This window comes from Haliotis asinina, chromosome 1, assembly GCF_037392515.1.
Source record: "Haliotis asinina isolate JCU_RB_2024 chromosome 1, JCU_Hal_asi_v2, whole genome shotgun sequence".
Classification (NCBI taxonomy): domain Eukaryota; kingdom Metazoa; phylum Mollusca; class Gastropoda; order Lepetellida; family Haliotidae; genus Haliotis; species Haliotis asinina.
In genome coordinates this window covers 40,598,937-40,621,708 of record NC_090280.1, presented here as the reverse complement: position 1 = coordinate 40,621,708, position 22,772 = coordinate 40,598,937, and the positions used below count along the sequence as shown (strand labels likewise).

The 22,772-nt window shown below is 40.7% G+C and overlaps 1 protein-coding gene across 1 annotated transcript in view; it reads left to right on the top strand.

Moving 5' to 3' along the window:
* The first annotated feature begins 5,211 nt into the window (after positions 1-5,211).
* LOC137291352 (deleted in malignant brain tumors 1 protein-like) overlaps positions 5,212-22,772 on the top strand; it is a 33,340-nt gene continuing 15,779 nt past the window's right edge. The window contains exons 1-12 of the mRNA XM_067822667.1: positions 5,212-5,377; positions 10,049-10,196; positions 10,954-11,129; positions 12,344-12,479; positions 13,020-13,186; positions 18,640-18,790; positions 18,972-19,141; positions 19,235-19,382; positions 20,314-20,483; positions 21,074-21,316; positions 21,793-22,053; positions 22,182-22,439. Coding sequence (XP_067678768.1) covers positions 5,323-5,377; positions 10,049-10,196; positions 10,954-11,129; positions 12,344-12,479; positions 13,020-13,186; positions 18,640-18,790; positions 18,972-19,141; positions 19,235-19,382; positions 20,314-20,483; positions 21,074-21,316; positions 21,793-22,053; positions 22,182-22,439 — 2,083 coding nt within the window. The 5' untranslated portion in view covers positions 5,212-5,322. The remainder of the gene's footprint in view (positions 5,378-10,048; positions 10,197-10,953; positions 11,130-12,343; positions 12,480-13,019; positions 13,187-18,639; positions 18,791-18,971; positions 19,142-19,234; positions 19,383-20,313; positions 20,484-21,073; positions 21,317-21,792; positions 22,054-22,181; positions 22,440-22,772) is intronic.

Sequence of the window (22,772 nt, the reverse complement as noted above, 5' to 3'; positions counted from 1 at the left end):
TATTTGTCAGTCTCAGTTCTAATGGCAGATCATTCCAGAGTCGTGGAACTGATCTGGCGAAAGATAGGTGGTGGTCCTGGCGTGTGGAGGACACATCATGTCTTGCCCCATGCATCAAAGAGAAATTGCGGGCTTGTATTCCTGGAGGAGTTCCTAGAGATAAACGGGGGCTAGGCCTGTCCATGCTTTAAAGGTTAACAGGAGCACTTTATACGTGATTCTGTCCACGACCTACAACCAATGAAATTTCTATAACACTGGGAAAATGTGTTTTTTTTCTTTGTCCTTGTCACAAGTCCAGCTCCACGATTCTGCCCGCGCTGCAGTTTTGCTTTCAGTTGCTTTGGTAGACCTATCAGAAGAGCATGGCAGTAATCTAATTGGAACACAACACTGTACTAAACAAAGGTGTTACAATCTTTAGATTAACAAATCGCCGTATTTGGGCAATGTTAGAATAGGTATGTCTGCATACATTGTTTACATGGGATTCTGCATTCATAGATGAGTCAAACAGTAATCCCAGACTTCGTGCTTCTTTGGTTGGTTCAATGATGTAGCCTACAAATTCAACAGTGGCAGAGCCAGTTTGCTTCTTGTTGGCTTTGCAGAGAGAATCTGCAGTTCCGTCTTCTCAATGTTGAGGTTGAAAAAGATTAGGGTCATCCAGTCCTTGATGTCCTCGATACAGTTCACAAAACTATCAAATTATTTGATACAACAAACAGTAGTATCATTGATTTTCTGATGTCATTCTGGGGGGGGGGGGGGGGGGGGGGGGGGTTGAAGGCCAGGAACAGCTGGGCGTCGTCAGAGTAGAGATGGAACGGGAAATTATTGGTTAACTGTTGATAAGAATGAGCTGGTGAATGAGTGAGTGAGTGAGTGAGTGAGTGAGTGAGTTAACATTTAAAGTCACGTCGGTAATATCGCAGCCATATCCTGACGAGAACATTCTTGACATAAAAATTGAAATATATGTGTATTATAAAAAAAAATGTCGACGAAGGGCAGTAAAACCCCCAGAATATCACAATTTGAATCAGAACTAGCGTGAAAGTTAGAACCAATAGCACTATTTGGACAGTACAATATAAAACCTAGCTATAGATCGCTAATAACCGAAGGTAGATCACTACTCAAGGGACCATGGGGACTTACGGTACCTTTGCTACATGCATGGAATCTTGTTGGATTTACACCTTCAGCCGCTGACGGGTGTAAGAAATGCTAGCCAACAACAAGAATGCTACGCTTAAAAACTCGGTAGAGCTAAATTTACATCAAATGTTTTGGGACTTACGTACCCTCACAGGAGTACAATAATTTTACAATACTTCAGCCCGCTTTGAGGGCACAGCCATTAACAAAGAATGGACTGGTTAATTGTGTCAAAAGCGGCTGACAAATCAGGCAACACCAATTCTGCCACACCCTCTGAATCAACTGCCTCTAACAATTCACTGTGCACACGCACAAGGGCCGTTTCCGTCCTGTGATGACATTAGTTGCGCAGACTGCAACGTTTCTGCTTTCCCAGTTCTGATGATATGATCATGAAGCCTCGACGCTATCACTCTCTCCATGACCTTAACTGTAAAGGGCAAGTTTGAGATTACTTTATGATTCTGTTTGAATCAAACTGACGTAACTGATCAGTGGTGTTATAGTTGAAATACATGGAACACAGGCTTGACGGAATGAAGCATTGATCACACTAGTTATTGTTGGTACTGTTTCATCCAGAAACACCTTCAACAGCCAAGTCGGCATAACGTCTAGTGAACAAGAGTTTGTAGGACTAATAGCAATCACCTGTCTCACTTCGATCTCATAGACCTGTGAAGGCCCGGGGAAGACTAGACCTTCAACAACCCATGCTTGCCATAAAAAGCGACTATGCTTGTCGTAAGAGATGACTTACTGGTCAGGCTTGCTGACTTGGTTGACACATGGCATCAGTTACCAAATGTGCAGATCAATGCTCATGCTGATGATCCCTGGAATGACAGGTCCAGATCCGGTTGTTTACAGACCGCCGCCATATTGTTTGGATATTGCTGGGCAAGGTGTTAGACTGAAGTCACTCAATACCCGATATGGAGGTAGTACGAGATACATATTATTATTATTTACAGATTAAGATTGAAATGCAGCAGAGAGGGTTTGGGTGATCCTGGCACAGTCAGGCCAGTAAGGCTCATCATCAGCTCAGGGCCCTCGCCCCCTCTACATGCAGCCCAGACGACTTCTCCCAGGAAACACTGCCTAGTCGAACCCACCAAGAACAAGAATATGAAGGCTCCCCAAAACTGCAGCCTTCTGCATTATCCAGATTGTCAGAAGGGCTGTGCTCCCGGTGGAGAACCCAGGCACTCTCCTGATCTGCGCCAAGAGATCAGGAGGTACCAAAGCAAGGGCACCAAGAACAACGGGGAGCCTGACGACAGTGTACTTGGGATGCAAGCGAGACATTTCAGAGGCGAGGTCCGCATATTTATCATGCTTTTCCTGAATCTTGCCAATCACATTGCTGTCAAAAGGGACAGAAAATTCTATGATATAAATAATTTCATTGGCTTTATCAGAAAGAACAAGATCAGGTTTGATGGCTGGAATTCGTCTCAGGTTGTATATTGGCCTATTCCAGAGAAGCTTAAAAGCATCATTTTCCAGGACGCCCTGGACATGTTCAGGGTCGTACCATGGATGGACCTCGGAGTAAAAGCCACAGGCATGGCGGAGACGATAATAAAAGCAGCGAGCCATGCCATCATGTCTTTTGAGATATGCTGTTTGTGCCAAGGAAGGGCATCCACTGACAAGGTGTTGGACAGTCTCTGTAAATTCATTGCAAAGACGACATTTCATATTGATATTTTCTTTAAGAATCACATTCCGGCGATTGCGAGTGGGAAGTGACTGGTCCTGAGCAGCAAAAAGGAAGCCCTCAGTTTCACAGTTGAGACCAGCCGACTTCATCCAGGCGAAGGAGTCGGTTGGATTGCTGTTCTGTTCCACACACTGCATGTACACACGATGCAATGGCTTCTCAGACAGCTTCTCCACAATGGACCGACTCTGGGCAGACTTGGTAAAGGACTTCACCTGGTTTACTCCCATCGCTGTACCGTCCAGCAGTACATCACCATGAGCAAAATCAACTTCAAATTTCAGATTGTGTCCAACAACCTTGGCACGCTTAAAATAGCTGTGGAATTCCTTGCTTTCATCGTGAGTCTTGAAGTACATCACCAGAGGATCATCCGATAAATAAATATGTGCAAAAGTGCACAATAGAATTCTATCATGAAGAGCTTCCACATTAATCAAACCTCGACCTCCAGAATTGATTGGCATGTATAAACGATTAAGAGAGGAACGAGGGTGGTGTGCTCTGTTATCAGACATGATCCTTCTGGTCAGGCGGGCAAGACTCAGGATGTCTTGGTTTGTTTAATCAACTACTCCAAAGGAATAGGAAAGGACTGGCACAGGAGAGGTATTGGTGGCTTTGATCTTGTTTCTAGCATTTAACTCTGAGCTCCAGATTTTCTTTAAACGAGATTTATACTCGTCCCGAAGTTTATCTTGAATCTGGGCATTCTGGAGCTTGTCTCGAACTTGCATTCCAAGACCGATCCATCATTAGTTACCTTGCCACGTTTCAAATGAAGAGTATTACATTTGTCGAGCCCAAAAGTCATGCCAATATCATTAAAGAAGGACTCGACAAGGAGAACCTGTTCTTTCTAATTGGTATCTCCTCTGGCAAGGAGCTCGATGTCATCCATGTAGAGGAGATGAGTAAGAGGTGTTGGGGATCTGTGCGGAGGAGGTCCGGGATGGTAACCTTTCCCCTATTGAGCAGGAAACTCAAAGGATTTAGAGACAGACAAAAAAGCAAAGGACTGAAGGAGTCCCCCTGGAGAATTATTATTATTATTATTATTATTATTATCATTTTAAATTTGAAAAAGAATTAGCGTCCTGGTATGGTCTGATCTGTTATAGAATTTGTAAAAAGGTTTCTTTAAATAACACTACTAAACCAGTAATAACTATTTACAATATACTACGTTTATAACAAGCTCAAAAGGGGCACCATTTAGGTCGTTATCACCGTGTTCATTATGAAACTAATTACGCTACGATTTAAAGATGATTCTACCAAGAAATAGCGCCTGATAGTTATAGAACTACTCAATCATAAGGAATGGATCTGAAGACGATGTTAACAATCACATTAAAGTAAAGTGTCTATTTTATCATCTATAATCTTATGTAAAGTTTCAGTCATTACTGCACGCTTAGTGTACAGGAAGAAGTCCCGCGGTAATACTGTAGAGGCAGGGTGGGTTTCGACATTAGACAAATTGTGACATGTTTGTGTTATATTGTGTAGTATTATAGACCGACAAAGAAATCTAAAGGAGGAAAGTTATGTGCAAATCCTTTTCAGAATTTGTGGGGTTTGTTTTCATTGTATAGCCCCGGAATGAGGACACTGATGTGTAGTATTTATGATAAGATGATATAATGTGTTAGACTAAATGATAACTATTCTGATATATGTACTCGTCATACCATGGGTGTGTTCCATAGCTGTGATGGTGGTATTTAAATTCCCCCTGATATGTTTGTGGTATTCTCACTCACTATTTACTGATAAAATGAATGAATGAATGAATGAATGAATGACTTTTATTTGGTGATGAGGTCACAGGTCCGTTACGCTGAGTAAAAAATATCGGAGTGTTACAGAGACACAGGAAGCGTTTTTAAAATCAGATGGCAGTTGACAGAAGAGGCAATGACTGTCACTAGCAAACTTCATCGTGCGGAGTGATCATTTTGAATCGTACTTGCTATCATCTGAAATGAAACATTATTTTAACAACATGAATCAACAATTAGTTGAACATGTTCGAACAACAAGCATTAGAGTTCGTCGAGATATGGTCCAGTACGACTCACCAAGAAATGAATTGGAATGAAAGTATATAAAACATGCCGTCATACATTAATACAAAGCTTATCATTTCCGGGTAAAAACATAGAGATGAAATAGTATCAACGTGTCATGTGTACACTGCACGTTTATAATACATGACGTTAGACAAAACTGTATATTGCGCAAAGCCAAGGTGCAAGCTTCTTTTACACAAAGAATGTTGTCAACCAGGAAGTTGGAATCTTAAATAGACACTGACTGCAGTTCACTGCTTGTCGAACAGTAGTAATACATGACGATTCTGGGAGGGACAGTTCAGGATATTATGATCGACTTTATGATCTGAAGGTTCTTTGTGACACACCATCATGGACAAGAGGCCGGGGATTCATTTGACAGTTTTGGCTGTGCTGACTGTCAGTGGTAGGTGCCTATTCTATTCATTTAACTATTCACTTCTCTGTGAGCGTAGTCCACCTGTGATTTATACGTGAAGATCCGGGCCCCGTTTCACAAAGCTCTCGTATGCCTAAGATCTCGTTAGCTTGCTCGTAGCCATTGTGCCTCCCATACTGTATTACAGGAGCTACGGATGCTAAGAGAAAAGTTACGAGATCCTAGGCTTACGAGAGCTTTGTGAAACGGGATCCCGGGTTAGAATTGGATCCGACATTATTTCGCAAAGAAATGATAACTGTTTGTATATGATCAGACACCGTGTCCGTATCACTCGAAGTCGGCTCGCAAGCAAACCAACTAAATTTTGTAGGATGTTAGTGACCCGAACACGATGACACAATCGCGCGTTAACTGAGTATGTTTAAATATGTGAGCATTGATTTACAACTGATTTGAAAGATTGTTGTTAGGAACCTGTTGTTATGTAATCCGAAGATGTTTTTGCAGGTGATGTTGATACATGATACTGGGCTTATTATGAACATTTCTGAAATATAGGCTAAGAGTTTACATAACGAACATGCTGCTTACATTTAAACACGGCCACGTTAGGGATCTATTACACAATAGAATATTTCACAGGGTGTGTTTAATAGGAAAACCCTAAATATTAACGCAAAAAAGAAACGCATTGGTGTACTCTGTCGAATTTAATCAGGTAATTGCGTGCGATAACACCGATACTTCTGGATCAGTTAAAGTTCAATTTCACAGTTTGAATGATCCGTTGTTTGTTAACAGCTATACAAATGTATAGACCAGTTGGGCGCTGTCTTCAGAATCTGTTGTGGTCGCAATGAACCCCAAACCGTTACTGAATAACCTTTTGAAATCGATCATGTGGAATTCTGGCCAATTTCTCTTACAATGTCCACGACCATTGATCTTACGTCAGGGGCGACGGTTCACGTTCACATGTACAAGCGTCAGCAGAGGTCATAAACTAAATGCTTGATGTGGCTAAGAACGAGTCATTTGGAAGGCTATGGAATCACGAATATGTTCTTATTCTGAAACTGAAGCTTGGTGCTATCCTGATCGAACTGTAGATGATCGGAACCATGTGTTCCCTGATGGCACACTGAGATTTCTGCAAATAGGATACGGCTCCCCATATCATTGTATTACCATCACCATATTGTTCGATCTTCACGACAGAAATGGGGGCAAATCGCTCACTTCGACGTCGACAGACACGCACTCTTCTCTCGCGGCTCTGAATCAGAAAGTGTGATTCCAGAAACGAACATTATTGCAACACTTGACGTCGATGTCGCCGTTGTCTCAGGGGGCATATTTTTTGAAAAGAAACGCAAGTCTGGCTGTGTTTGCAAGTTTTTCAACAGAAGACAACCAAATTTATGTCTAATTTATGCTACAGGAAACTGTCAATTTCACAGCTGAGATTTGCTGTTTGTTTTAAATTGCAGTAAGCTCAAACTCATCACAGTCCGTCAAATTGAGATACCCCAAAGTGCAAAATGTGACAGTCTGTTAAGTAGCGCATATAGCCACCTTTGGCTTGCACAGACGTTGCCTCATTGAGTTGATTAGAGTCTAAAAGAATGCCTGCGGCAAGTAGTTCCACTCAAACACCGGTTTCTGTTCTGACTGTGTAAGTGTGAGTGCTGTCTATCTGAAGCAATTCTACCTCCAGTTCCGTCCCAGAATGTTCAATGGGAGCCTTGTCCGGGAAAACGAGACGGCTATAGACGTTATTGTTAACGCCAATGTTGGTCTGAGACAGATAATCCATTGATAGACAGGGCTGTAAACGTCCCTGGCATTGTTGACACCTACATATGGCCATCGGCAGTCGATTCCAGCATCCCGAAGACGATACCTAATCGTATAGCTGGACACTGCTCTCCTTGACCCATGAAGTACGGCTGTTGTTGCTGCTGCTGTTTGAGCTTCGTTCCATAGATGAGTCATCCGGATGAAACGATCTCGCGCAGGAGTTGTCACTCGTATTCGTTCGGTAAGGGACTACCCTGGTCTACCAGACAATCTGACTGGTGTCCCCACTGAACAACGGTGTTGGGAGACTTGAGGTTTACTATAACGGCACATGGGGCACTGTGTGTGACGATGACTTTGGTACCAGTGAAGCTAAAGTGGCCTTCAGACAACTAGGGCGATAGTAAGATACCTTGCGTAGCATCTGTCTAAACTCATTTTCATACAGGTTATTGTCATTTGAGCTGGCCGTGTAAAGGCAGTAAGATGATAGCTCAATGGTTGTAGAGCTACCACTTTGGAACTTTAAATTTTCAGTGGTCATTCTTTGGAATCCGAGAAGGGACATTGTCGCGTTGTCGCATTGTCGCGTTGTCGCCCTCTCAAAAAACAAGCAAAATGAGGTGAAAATTAATCAAAGCGCGACAATGCGACAACGCGACATTTGGACCATTTGTCGCATTGTCGCGATGTCGCGTGTCGCGTGTCGCGTGTCGCGTTTTGACTAACATTTTCTCTGTTCCTCCAAAGTGCGACACGCGCCATAGCGACACTTTTCAAGGTCAAAATATGTCGCGTTGTCGCAATGTCGCCCTATCTGAGATGTGTAAAGAAAAAACTAAACATTTACTAAAACGCGACACGCGGCAATGCGACATATTGAAATGTCGCTTTTGTCGCCCTTTTCGATTACCGGTGCGCATGCGTAGAAAGTCAATTATAGTACGCATGCGCAGGAAAAGTTAAACTCTATTTCATACTTCAATGGTCAGGTTGTGAGAAACTGAAATATTGTTAAAATTCAAGCCACATTGGCAGAATCATCAGGTGATGTCCTCGAATGGGTCACTATGTTCCATAGTGTGGCTCTTGACAGTTTCATGGTGCAGTCCTATCCGACGCTGATGAACTTGTTTGAGGTCTGCTTCTGTTCAACCAGCAGTGGATGGATACCAAGTAGAATGAGATATCACTTAACCACCCGACACCTCAAAGATACTTTAGGTCGGCTTTGAACATGATAATGGGAAAACGCCATACAAATGGACTGTTATCATTGTGATATACTATCCCAATAAATAAACGCATAGAGGAGAAATCTATTGCGAAAATTTTCAAACATGTATAACTCTTCCATAAATAGACTTGAATGAAATTTTACATGAGTAATGAGTGCATGAGCTTGGAAGAAGGCAATGTCTATAAAACAAATATTATACATCTAGATAGCGAAGACGTTGAGCACGATGATGACGACGTAGCACGACCCTGACGTCGGGTTTTCTGTCTCTCAAACGAATCTTTTTCAACCTGTCCCGTAAGTTTGACCTGACATTCTCTGAAGTCCAGGTGCGCTGGCTGTTGTTCTCTCAGCCATGGGAGTACGATCACTCAACTGTAGTACCTTATGTACCGATCTTGAGCTGCAGTGGTAACTCGAGGTCTGCCTGCACGGGGCCGGTGATTTCTTATACCTGTTTGGCTGCAACGAGCTGCAAGTCATTATATCTTGCTCTGACGAACATTCAGACGCCTGGCAACAGAAGATTGGTAATCTCCAGCATCTCTCAATGGCGATGTTCCGTGTCGAGTCAAGACGTGACGTAGTCATTTGACCTTGAAACGCCTTTAAAACGAATGCCAATTTCGGAAAGTAATCTGGATTTTTATTGCCAGTATGTAAGTTGTGTAAAATCATGTTTTCAACACTATTGTTACATATTTTGACGATTGTGTGAACACAATAGGTAGAGTTGTAAAAATACAAATCGCCTATGCGTTTCTTTTGGAGGGATGGTTTATTAGAAACGATGAAATCGCTTGGTAGTGTTGCGTACTCTTGAAGTGCCAGAAACCAACTCTCCCTCCCTCCTACTCTGCGACGCTCCACTCCATTCCACACCACACCTCTCCTCTCCCCTCGTCCCCCTTCACTCTTTCCGTTGCTCCGTTCTACTCCACTCCACCCTCGCCGACTCCTCTCCGCTTCACACCACTCCTCACTCCCCCGCCGCTCCACTCTCTTAAGGTTTAGGAAGCTTCGGAAATTAGCGAGGCATTTCATAACAATAATGTGTTACGATGTTTTCGTTATGGGGCGGTGGGGTAGCCTAGTGGTTAAAGCGTTCGCTCGTTACGCCGAAGACCCTGGTTCGATTCCCCACATGGGTACAATGTGTGAGACCCATTTCGTGGTGTCCTCCGCCGTGATATCGCTGCAATATTTCTAAAAGCGGCGTAAAACCAAACTCACTCACTCACTCTTATTGACCCTGCACATGAGATGATACACAATATATCTCATACTTTTCTCTTATGGATACTATATCCAGCGATACTTATATACTTGTATCGTTTCAAACATGCACCTACTCAATCATAATATTCTGCAGCAAAATGGACAGTTTGAATACGCCATTCCATTAATCAGGCACTCTTAACCAACACACTACACGGCAATATGGACGTTCATTTATAAGTGTTCTGAGTTCCATTCACGGGTATCTCAGCTCTTAAAAGGCTCATAAAAATAATCATGTTTGTGATAGTTTTTAGATTCCGCCGTAACTAACAAAATGTCGCGTTGTCGCATTGTCGCGTGTCGCGCTTTGTTAAAATATTGACCAATGTTGAGATATTGTTGTTTGATATTTACCAACCATCGTATGTTTTCAGTGTTTGGCCAGACAATCCGACTGGTGTCCCCACTGAACAACGGTGTTGGGAGACTTGAGGTTTACTATAACGGCACATGGGGCACTGTGTGTGACGATGACTTTGGTACCAATGAAGCTAAAGTGGCCTGCAGACAACTAGGACGATAGTAAGATACCTTGCGTAGCATCTGTCTAAACACATTTTCATGGAGGATATTGTCATTTGGGCTGAATAACGGTACAAAAATGTACAATCCGAACCGAGAAGCTTCTCTAGATGTATTTCTGGGGCAATTTGTCTTCAGAAGTGTAGCAACAGAATAATGCCGTGTTACGTGTGTCAGCCTGCAGTGATGGTAGCTGTGTTATGTACTGAGGTAATCGAGATATGCATAAAACTAGTTTGACACCTTGCTGTGATGCTAACTGCGTTGTGTACTGAGGTAATCGAGATATGCATAAATAGTTTCACACCTTGCTATGATGCTAGCTGTGTTGTGAACTGAGGAAATCGAGATATGCATGAAAATATCTGGACACGCTGCATTGACTGTGGCAGTGTTGTGTACTGAGGTAGTCGAGATATACATGTAAATAGACACCTTGCAATGATGCTAGTTGTGTGAAGTACTGAGGAAATCGAGATATGCATGAAAATAGTTGGGCACCTTGCAGCGACGGCAGCGTTGTGTATTGAGGTAGTTGGCATGTATGAAAACAGTCGGACACCGTGTTGTAGTAGTACTAATTCCATTAAACTGTAGTGAGGTAATAGGAAAGATACAGTTACTGTATAATAACACTTAAACGTGTGATACTAAAAGGTATCAACCTACAATAGTATGTATCTGATGCAGTGAGGCAGGTTAGGGAAATTGAACTATGGAACTTAACATTTGTATTCAACAGTTAATTTGTTGTTAGTAATAGCAGAGTGACACCAAGGGCTATTCACTCTTTCGGTTTTGGAAGAGGGAGGATTTGGTTGGATGACGTGAACTGCAACGGAGCCGAATTATCTTTGGCCAGCTGTTCACACAATTCATGGGGAGTCAACAACTGTGGTCATAATGAAGATGTTGGCGTCATATGTGATCCAAGTGAGTTATCAGCTTGACACGTCTTTGTTTGAATATACGAGACATTATTCATCATTTACCTACAGTTTCATCTGCAGCTAGTTCATGACATCCGTTGTTTCTGAACTATATATATCTGTGTGTATGTGTGTCTGTGTGTGTGTGTGCGCGCGCGCGTGTGTGTGTAATGCGTTCGAATGGTCATTTGGTCATGTTAATGTAATTGCCACATAACCTCAGTTTGTGAGCCTCTAGGTGTGTATCATTACATGACACGAAACAGTTCTTTCACAAAACGTGAGGGTATTTCTTTTAGGGATAAAGAAGATGTGTACACACACACACGCGCGCGCGCGTCTTCCCATTATCAAATAGGTTTATACTGACACATTCCACCAGGTACCCTTTCTCAGCATAAGAACCTTCACCAAACACATTTCATCTCGCTGTCGACCGCTTTCACGATTCTAGCGTCAAGGGATTCCAGTGATTAGCTAACGCGATGCAACTCCTCAGTACTGGCCCAATGTCAACAGGATATGTTACTATCATGGTGTTACGTTTAATCGTTTCATAGATAAGAGTAGATAACAGTAGATAAAGTATGCTAGATATTTTTTCAAACAATTTGGTATTTACTCCCATGTCTGTTTATCTATGAGTAATTTCACATTTGTAGGAGTAACTAGCATTTTGTATATTGGCACTAGTCAAAAGAATTGGGCACTTTTACACAGAATTTCTTATCCTGATTGGGTACATAACTTTTCTAAATATATAGATATAATAACTTCAATAGACTGAAAGTTTTCAGCATTTGTCTTATTGCCAAACGTTTGGCAGTCATTTCTAAATACTCATCATGGAAGTCATGTGATCATTAGAGTAAACCCCGAACAATACATAATACATAATAATATACACGTATATGTATAGTGTTATAGGCATCGCGTACCAGTAGCTAATGATGTAGCGTTTGTGCGCCACGACGAATCATACGCAAGCCAGTATAGTTAATTGAGTAAATATATTTGGGTTTTAATTGATTCTGGCGCGTTTGTTTTGTACTCCAGATTTGTAATTAATTCTGTAAATGTGATTTCTATTGAGTAAAATAGGCAGATACTGACCTTACCAGGAGCTCTGTATGCGCTTGTAATTTAACACGGTTCAATGTTTCAAAGTCGCTTGATCCTTTAACAATGTATATCGTTATGCTACTTCTTCGGCAACAGGTGGCATAACGATGAAACTTTCAGGCTACAAAAGGGGACTCCTTCAAGTATTCCACTCCGGTACTTGGGGAACAGTGTGTGATGATGGTTTTGGCCAAGTTGAAGCTTCAGTTGTGTGCAGGGCTCTGGGGTACCAGTAAGTAATAAGACTATTATACAAGCCGATTACAAGAACCTGAAGAATTTAAATTAATCAACTGATAAAGATTGAGTGAAACTGATGCACTGACTCATGCCCCATTTTCATTGTTTTCACAAAGATCACATGCAACACTTCAGTCTTTCATTACACATCTAAACGACTCATCTCGAATTGGACAAATTGTATGGAAACTTCTTTATTGCGTGATTGCGACGTTTCGGTGCAGATTCTTGTACCGTTGTCTCTCTGACACCTATTTGTACACCTCAACTTCTAAAATGCCACTCAAACAAGTTATCGACTCATCTCGATAGGACTGAAGCTCTATACTAAACCTACCAACACAGTAAAATGGTTCAGGTTTGTCTTCCTCTCTATCTTCATGGGGCGCTGGGGCAGTCTAGTAGTGAACGCGTTCGATCATCACGCCGATGTCAGTTCATAGGTACAATGTGTGATTTCCATTTCGGCTTTACCCCGCCATGATAATACTGGAGTATTGCGAAGACCCAAAGACAATTTCTATCTTTACAGAGGAGGAAAGGCAATCGATGGAAACAGTTCCATTAGAATGTGGCTGGATGACGTCCAGTGCACGCTGCTGAACGCAGATCTAAAGGACTGCAAGCACAGACCATGGGGATCGGATGACTGTGTGGGAGCTGAAGCTGTTGGTGTCGAGTGTTTTTCATTTCCTGAAGGTATGGTTTGGATCACTGCATGTGACAGTGATCACTGGATCACTTGTCTAGAGATCGCTGATAAGTGGCATGAGTATAGTTAGTCTTACTGTATTTGCTAACATTTGCCATTATCATGCTGCATGTTAGCGATTAGTGAAAAACGTCCTTATGATTTTGCATTAATAACGCCGCTTTGTGGGGCATCCTGTGTGGTTATTACAATTCGCCCTTTGCATTCAAAGCGGATATTCAACATCCTGATTTTTGCTAACCCAACAGCTTCGTACTTTAGGACATTACTCTAACAAACTTGGTGAAACTTTGCCTAAAGAATTATTCTTCACATTGTGTATCTCAGTTTCAAAAATGTCAAAAACAGCATGTAAAGAAAGCTGTTAATTTCACATCAGAAGCTGGGGAAGATTACCACGAAATATTTTCTGTTCATGAGCTCCATGCTACCCGTGGACAAGCTCATGATATTGCCACCAGTTCCGACAACAGTCATTATTAGCTCATGAACCCCGTTTGGAAAGTGTTCTTTTCATATTTGAGGACAGCTGGGCACTTGGACTATTTCTACCATCATGACGTGAAGCAGTTGTTTCAATACCAATACCGAGTCGGGATCATTCTAATCCTTCGAATTGCAGACCCGTATCCTCAAAAAGCTGCGTTTGCAAAACCATGGAACTCATGTCAATAAAAGACTAACGTGGTACTTGGAATGTAGTAATTTTGTAACTAATATTCAGTGTGGATTTCAAAAACTATTGACCATTTACTTAGGTTAGAGTCATTTGTTAAAGATGTAATTAGCAATAACCAATATGTAGTGTCTATCATTTTTCACTTAAAATGTTATACAAGGAATTTTAAAAGATTTACATGGTTTTGGATTACCAGGCCGTTTACTTCAGTTCATATCCGAGTTTTTAACTGACAGACAGTTTCAAGTCCGAGTGGGATCTAGCATGTCTGATCATGGTGTCCCACAAGGCAGTATTTTTTCAGTCCCATTCTTCAGCATTTTTATAGCGTTTTCAATGATTCCATTGATGGATTTCTTTTTGTGAATGAACATTTCATGTCTGGGAAACGATGTGAATACTATCGAAATGTGGTTACAATTATGTCTAGACAGAATTCATAAATAGTAGATAAAAATTGATTTAATTTTCAAAGTTAAAAACACATTGTATCACTTCCTTGGAAAATACAAACCTCACAGGCACAGAATTAGTTTCAAAATGCATTCCCATCAAAGTTGTTATGAAGCTAAATTTAGGCATAATGTTTAGTCACCACTTGATCCTTTTACTGCACAGGTTGCATGTGCCATTGTCATTGGATCCAAAACTGTATCTTCTAGATTACTGGATACCAGCTCTACTTTTACAGCGGAAGCAAACGCCATATTCACAGCTCTCAAATACATTCAAAGACATCCTACACATAAACAGCATATAATCTTTTCTGACTCTCTTTCATGTCTTCAAGCTATTAAAAACTTATCTTGCAAACATCCACTTTTAATTGAAATTATTGAATTATATAATGATCTTGCTACTGGTCAATGTGACATCGTCTGTTTTTGGATACCAAGTCACATAGGAATCTCTGGGAACACAATGGCCAATCTTGCTGCTGTGGCAGCACTCACCAAATCTGTGACACCATTTCTGATTCCATATTCAGATTATAAGGCTACAATTAGATCTTATATCCGTGATCTGACGCAGAAAAAGTGGGACACCCAAGTGGGTATAAATAAATTACATGCAATAAAACCCTTTATTGGTTACACCTACTTGGGTTGTCGGTCCAGATTAGAGGAGGTCATAATGCGACGATGTCTCACGAGATACACTCACGAATATTTGCTTAAGGGTGAGGATCCTCCGTTTTGTATCCCTTGTGATGAAGGAATCACAGCCAAGCACGTCTTGCTTGACTGTATTGATTTTGCCATCACAAGGGAGAAATACTTCAATGTCAAAACAATGACGGATCTTTTCAATGTTAATTATCATTTAATCATTGAATTTTTAAAGGAAATAGAATTATTACATAAATTTTCAATAATATGTTTTGTAAATAGAAAGCTGATCTTTTAAACATGGTGGTATGAATTGTCAACTGCGATTGTTAGTGGCTGTACCCTCAAAGGGGATGAAAGTAGCGTAAAATTATTGTCCCACTGAGAGGGTACGTAAGTCCCAAAACTTTCAAAGTGAAATTTAAACTTACCAGTATTTTGAACGTAGTATTTTGGTCATTTTAAATTTCGGCTACATTTTCCTACAATCACCAGCGGCTGAGGGGATGGTGTAAATCCAGCCAGGGCCCATGCATGTAGCAAAAGTAATGTAAGTCCCCTTGGTCCCTAGTATGGTGATTGCTGGTGATCTATAGCCTACTTTTTATAACATTTATTGTCCAAATTGTGCTGTTAGTTTTAACTTCATATGCTAGTTTTAAATTCGAATTGTGATACTCTAGTTATTTTACCGTACTTTGACGACGAGTTTTAGATTATATACATATTCTCTATAATCATGTTTGTTCTCGTCACGATACGGCTGAAATATTGCCGGTGTGACGTTAAATAATAACTCACTCACTCACTCACTCAATTTACCGCACAGAAAGTATTTGTAAAATAACTGCCTGAAGCCCCTATAGCTAGACGCACTGAAAGTTGTTGCCGTTTCTAAGTGGATAAGGGATCAGAAAACCCTAATTTCTCTCAGTCACGATCGTTACGATCAAATTATACAAGTCCAGTTTATCGAATTCAGAACGGCAAATAAGGATTGACTGTGTATGTCTTTCGTTGCATTGAGGTATAAGACTAAAAACCAATGTGCAAACTATATAAATCATCGGAGCGGATTCTTACAAAAGTTTGTAGCGGATTTGTACAGTTTGCACATTGGTTTTTAATTTCCTAACTCAATGCAACGAAAACAATACTCAGTCAATCCTTATAATTAAATTCAACAACAAATACTAAAGGCCTTCAACAATATTTTATTTAAACACAATCAAATTCATCGAAACAGATATCTTTGTTACCACCGGTTAACATTTTCGGTATGGGAATTCAGTAATGGAGTGACATGACTCAAGTGACTCATTTACATAAAATGACACGCTTACCAAACCATTAGCCAATCAGCATAGAGCACCCCCAAACAGCTGTCAATCAACCAAGCTAACATCGGGTAGCGAATCAGAACGTAACACAATGTGGCGCGTTCCCGTGACGACTATAACTACGCACTTAACTGTCATTCCTATGGCCACTTAAAAACATTATGTGATGAAGTTCATGGATTGCTGTGGCGTGAAGGCAATGAGCAGTGTATGACGTACTACATTGGGTATTGCGACGTATGTCAGACATGAAATGAGTGAACTGGTATATTTGACTGGGGTTGCTGTACACCAAATGTTGTGTGCGTCTGGGGAACAAAGTGCGTCTTTATTACAGTGTGAAAAATGTGATCCGGCATTTGGGTCACTTTTGTCAAGGAGCTGGCGAAGTGCATTGACGGGATAATTGGTTTATATCATTCGTCGCAAACAATCGTTTGTCGCTTTGCGCTTCACCGCAGCTGATGCCAACTTGGATGGGTTTTTTTGTTTCGTTTCGTGGGACAGTGTGACATATTCAACATTGCTATCATCTACCACAAATTGAAAGGAAGTGGGCGTAAGCTGCTGGTGAAATTTAAGACCACGACTTACAAAATGGATGGCCAAGTCGTACCATACTTTGTACCGGAGGATAACAGGATTGGGTGAGTGAGTGAGTTAATATTTAATGTCACATCGGCAATATTTCAGCCATATCGTGGTGAGAACATTCAACAATGAAAACGACCATATGTACATTATAAAACCTGTCAACGAAGGACAGTAAAAGAACTAGAATATCACACTTATTAAGACTAACGTGGAAAGTTAAAATTAATATCACTATCTGGACAAAACAATATATACAGAGATATATAGATATATATCCAACAACCGAAGGTAGATCACCATACTAGGAGCCATGGGGACTTACAGTACCTTTGTTACCTGCATGGACCCTACCTGGATTTACATCATCCCTTCAGTTGCTGGAGAGTGTATGAAATGCTAGACAAAATTAAAATAACATGAATACTACGATTAAAAACCTGGTAGACTTAAATTTACATCAAATGTTTTCGGACTTACGTACCCTCTCAGGAGGACAATCATTTTACAATACGTCAACCCCCTTTGAGGGTACAGCCACAAACAATTCTAGTTACTAATCTAAACTACCAATCATTAAGATATATCTATCTACAGAAACATATTACTTAAAATTCAACAATGAAATCAATTTCTTTTAAAAAACAATGATTAAATGAGAACTAACGCTGTTAAAAAGATCCTTGATAGTTTTGACATTGAAATATTTATCCGTTGTGGTGGTGAATTCAACGCAGTCAAGCAGGATATGCCGATATGACATCGTCTTAAAATAACCTCTTCAAATCTGGACTGACAGCCCAAGTATAACAGGATTGGATGCCGAATGCAGACAAGTCCTAATGTTCATCAGATCATTTGCTTCAATGTTTGATTTATGTTGTGTGGGGCGTGACTAGCCATGTTGTACATTGTAATTTAATTGTGCATCAAGCATATTATGTGCAGACTTAAACTGCATTTCTCTTACAATGTCAGTATCTCTCCCGATGTCATTTAAGTGTCTTTTCAGGGCAGATCTGTTTGATACTGTTATCTCTAACAAACTTTCAATTTCTTCAAGATCTAAATCATTCGGAAAATCAATGTCATCCGTGCTATAGATTTGATTGATCAAAGATTGATCTTCCAAAATCGACTCAAAATTTCCCAGATCAAAACTTCCGTATTTGGAATCGGCCATCTTGTTGGAATGTAAAGAAGACAAGTTGGAGACGACTGTTCGTTGACTGCACATGGTAACTACAGTAACCAGTCAAATAAAGTATTTTCACAAACACGTTTTTATTAAATAACCACTTTATTAACGTTCACGGATAATTTTGAGTTGTTTGTTTATTTTAACCGCAATGTATCCAAAGTTCATTAAGGTACCCGAGTGCAAGGAATTCCCTCTCTGTGTAAAGGTATTCACGGACATTCCTCAGATTCAGAAGTAGTCCGGTTCGGTGGGCGTGGCTTATATTATTTAGGTTCATGGCGAAATGAAATCGAAAGAAATGTTCCCAGTTAACCAATCAGATTGGCAGAATTTTAATGAACACAATAAAAATGTAATTATTGTATGTTGAATCTCGTTGTCGTCAATATCATAGGATGTGTTTATGAACGAGTCAGTCTCTGTGGAATGGATATATATATGCAGGTGTTATAGTCAGACCGACATTTGATACTTACGTATACACATTATCCAAGTAATGCCATCGTGATGTCTTTGTGAGATGCTAGAGCGGCTAGACTTGTCTCCACCACTAACACGCCTGGAGAAGGAATTCTGGAGTTGTACTATGGTGGACAGTGGGGAAGAGTCTACTACTCTGGTTTCGGTGTTGAAGAGGCAACAGTTGCCTGCAGGATGTTGGGACACAACACGTGAGATATATAATGAGATGCTTCTTGTCTTAGACGTCAGTCTGTACATTTTATGCTAGTACTTGAACACCTCAGTAGGCTTTCTATTACCACAATGTAACTTTGTTAAACATTTCACAATTTTTCTTATAAACCCAGCAAATATATTAAAACAGTTTGATACACTTTACTTAATCTTTAGCATTGGTGCCCAAGTAAGCTTTTCTTCAAACACCGGCAACGGATCCCGAAGTGCTATCGTAGAACAGGTCCATTGTCTTGGCTCTGAACTCACTCTGAACGACTGTATTCATTACCCTTGGGGGAGAGTTACCTCATCATCAATAGTTGTCCGAATACAGTGTCCTAATGGTAAGTCATGTTGTCTGCCAATACTCTGAAGAAAAAAGTGCTTTACTCTATGTTTTTGTACCTTTTCCTGTGCTGCTGGACTGTTTGTTCCAGCTTATCTTCAAATACGCTTGAATTCGACAACTCCTGGACGAGGCCGAGTAGAAGTACTACACAACAATGTCTGGGGAACTGTTTGTAGAGGGTCGTCGTTTTCATCACAGGAGGCACAAGTTGTGTGCAGAATGGCAAATCAACCGTGGTAACTACATATTCTCACCACTAGACCTTTCTTTAGATCGAGACACCTATCATTATTCTAACTGGCCGTCAATGTAAAACAGCTTAAACACTTTTCTTCCTTGAAAAGTGTACCAGGATCTTCACTGTGAAGATCGCTATATTATAGGTCCTAGAAAGATGTATATCTACTTTGATGAAACAATGTCTGAAATTATAAAGCATGTTCATTTGAGCTTGACATTGACCTTTAAACAGTTTCCTTGAGCACATTTGTAAACAGTTGAGTTTTATGTTAAACAAGCAATCACTAACACATATGGATCAAGCACAGCGTTACTGTTGTCTTTGTTAGTTTTGGAAAACTAGAGATTCCCAGCTTTCCATAGGTATTAAATACATTGTTCTATACCTCCGGTAGAGGTAGTTCCGTTTTTTTACGTCAAATGCAAAAACTGCACTGTTACTTCCGTTGCACGGTGAAGGACATGTTGCACAGGAGAGAAATATCACTCACAGGAACTTCCATTGCAGTGATGTACGATGTTTCCCAACCATTACTCAGAGGTTTTAGATACATATATTTGAAATATGTAGAAGCAACACACGAAAATGCTTTGCAGATAGCCAATCACAAAAGGCTGAAAAAGACATGTACTCAGTTCAAACCAAATGTGATTTTGAAGGAGTGTATGCAAAGTTGCAGATTGTATTTTAATGATCACCAAGAAATACACTTAAATATCCTCCTCCAATAATAAGGCTGCAATACATATCAGTAATAATCACAACACATAATATACCATACCGTGAGTTCACACAAAGTCTAGCGCATCCTGTTCCGCCACAACCTCTAAACATATGGAACGATTCAAAGCAAAGAATTCCATAGGACTATAGAACAACTAACCAACTAACAGCTAACCAATTTCCTTGTGGACTTTCGTGTTTAGGACAAGGGCCTTTGTGACAGCGTCTTATGGACCTGGTGAAGGAATTATTTGGCTGAGTAACGTCGACTGTACGGGATCAGAGACGTCCCTAGACGAATGTTCACACTCAAGTTGGGGAACGGCACCAAGATGTTCTCACAATAGTGATGTTGGTGTGGTATGTGGTGGAGGTTTGTATCACACAATAGTTTTGTTTTACTCATTAATTAAATGGGTGGCCTCAGTAGGGGGATTGGTTCAACACATAATCGATGTGTAAGTGGGTTTAGTTTAACACCGCACTCAGCAAAATTCCAGTTATATGACTGCTGCCTGTAAATCATCCACGCTGGACCAGACAGTCAAGTGATCAGGAGCATGAGCATGAAGATGACGTGTCAGAGAGCCTGACCTTGTTAGTCGCCACTTAAGAATAATCGATGTCTATTTTATAAAGATGGTTTTAGGGCATTAGTGATACAGCCTGATGTCTCCTAAAGGTTTGTTTGCCCCTATTAAAGTCGGATGACATGGCAAATTGGATAGTTAAGCATGTTGGTGAGGTTGTGCACATTTTCTTGAGTTGAGTTGACAAGGTAGTGATATTTGGTGTTATACTGAGGTGCCGGGATTAAGATAATTGATTATAAATAAGATAATAATATTTCATTGGGACCTTCCCTTCAATTACATGCAAGTAATCCATTGAGGGTTTGTATTGGAATTCCAGTTTCGAAACGTAATTAGAAATAATTTTCCTTAACTATGCCATACCTTTCAGATAGTGTGAGTATCCACTTGGAGCCGCCAGGTAGTGTCCTGAACGTCCTTCTCGGTCAGCCAATCAGCGTCAAGTGTGTGGTCGATTACTCCAATTCCTCAGTCACGTCATTCAGGTGGACACACAACGGACGTTCCTATAGTGGACAAACCTTCAGTAGAACGATGATGTTAAAGTCTTACTCGGGCAATCTGACATGCACTGTAGCGAATGTGAGGGCTTCCACTCGAATCAACGTGTGGTGTAAGTGTAGAGGCATATTATAGAATGAGGAATAGGGTAAGAAAACAAAAACAGGATAAGAACGTATAATCGTATTTGGAAGAGGACAAAAAGCCTCTTCTGAGACAAGTAATAGACGATATGTCTTAGGGCTGCATTCAGGTATGGCTTGTTTGGTTTGTGTACTTCACATAGGATGAAAACCAAAAACAATGGAAGTCACCTCTACAGTACAATCCTGAAACGCCAGGTGCTGCATTATACTACATTTACTTTTAAAAATTTAGATCTGTGTTTAACTGATGTAAAATGTATAACAAATAAGCCCGAATGCAGAAATGCACATCTATTTACAGAGTGATTGTTACATGTCAAAATAAGGTTATATGGTGTCATTTTGCTAATCGGCTCAATCGTATTACAAAATCGAGGTTCATTTATGAAGCATATAGCTGCATGAATAATGTACAATGTCGCAGTATGGCAAATGTCTTCAGACCCGCCAGAGGTACACCTGGAGCCGAGAAATCACACCATTAATGTTGCTGTCGGTGAAGACCTCCTTGTGCAATGTGTCGTGGGTGATGCCAACCCTGATGTCCACACATTCAGGTGGACACATAATGGACGATCAAGTAAAGGCCCGATCTTCTTTAAACGCAACATAACCAAGTCTGACCAAGGACAACTGACCTGTACTGCTGACAATTCGCCCAGGATGGCGCCTGGACGGGCAGATGCAACTGTTAATGTCAGATGTAAGCTATGTCATTGACCTATTTCATGATGTTTCTTCTGTAAAAATGATGTATCGTTATACTTTTGCTAGATATGTGTTCTTGTGTCTGTGTTTACATGTGTTGTATGTTACCTTTATTCATCGAAGATCCACCGAAAATACACCTCGAGCCAAACCAACAGGTCATCAATGTCAAACGGGGTGGTGATGTAACAGTTGTCTGTGTCGTTGACGAGGCCAGCCCTTCCGTCACCTCATACACGTGGTCACATAACACCCACATTAGTCATGGTGCAGTGTTTACAAAGCATGATCTATCAACGTCTGATGCCGGACATCTGTCCTGCTCTGCCACCAATGGACAGGGGACATCAAGCGTATGGACAGAGGTCATCGTTAATGCATGTAAGTATATAATTTTTGCTGATGTGATGTAGTTTCATCTATCAGTGAGATACATTTTAGTGACAGTTAGCTGACACTTATGTAATTATACATAGACATGCGATAAAGTTGTAATTGTGTCTGTCTGTCGTTATACGCCGCACTCAACAATATTCCAGCTATATGGCTGCGGACCATAAATCCAGTCACTCACTCACTATTGTTTGGCAAGCTTACACATTCGGTTATATACGAACCATAGGTGAAATAAGCAAAAGAAAAAACTCACAATACGAAAGACAACCAACAGTGACTTAACAATATCAAGAGTAATATTCGATTAGCGGGTCCCAC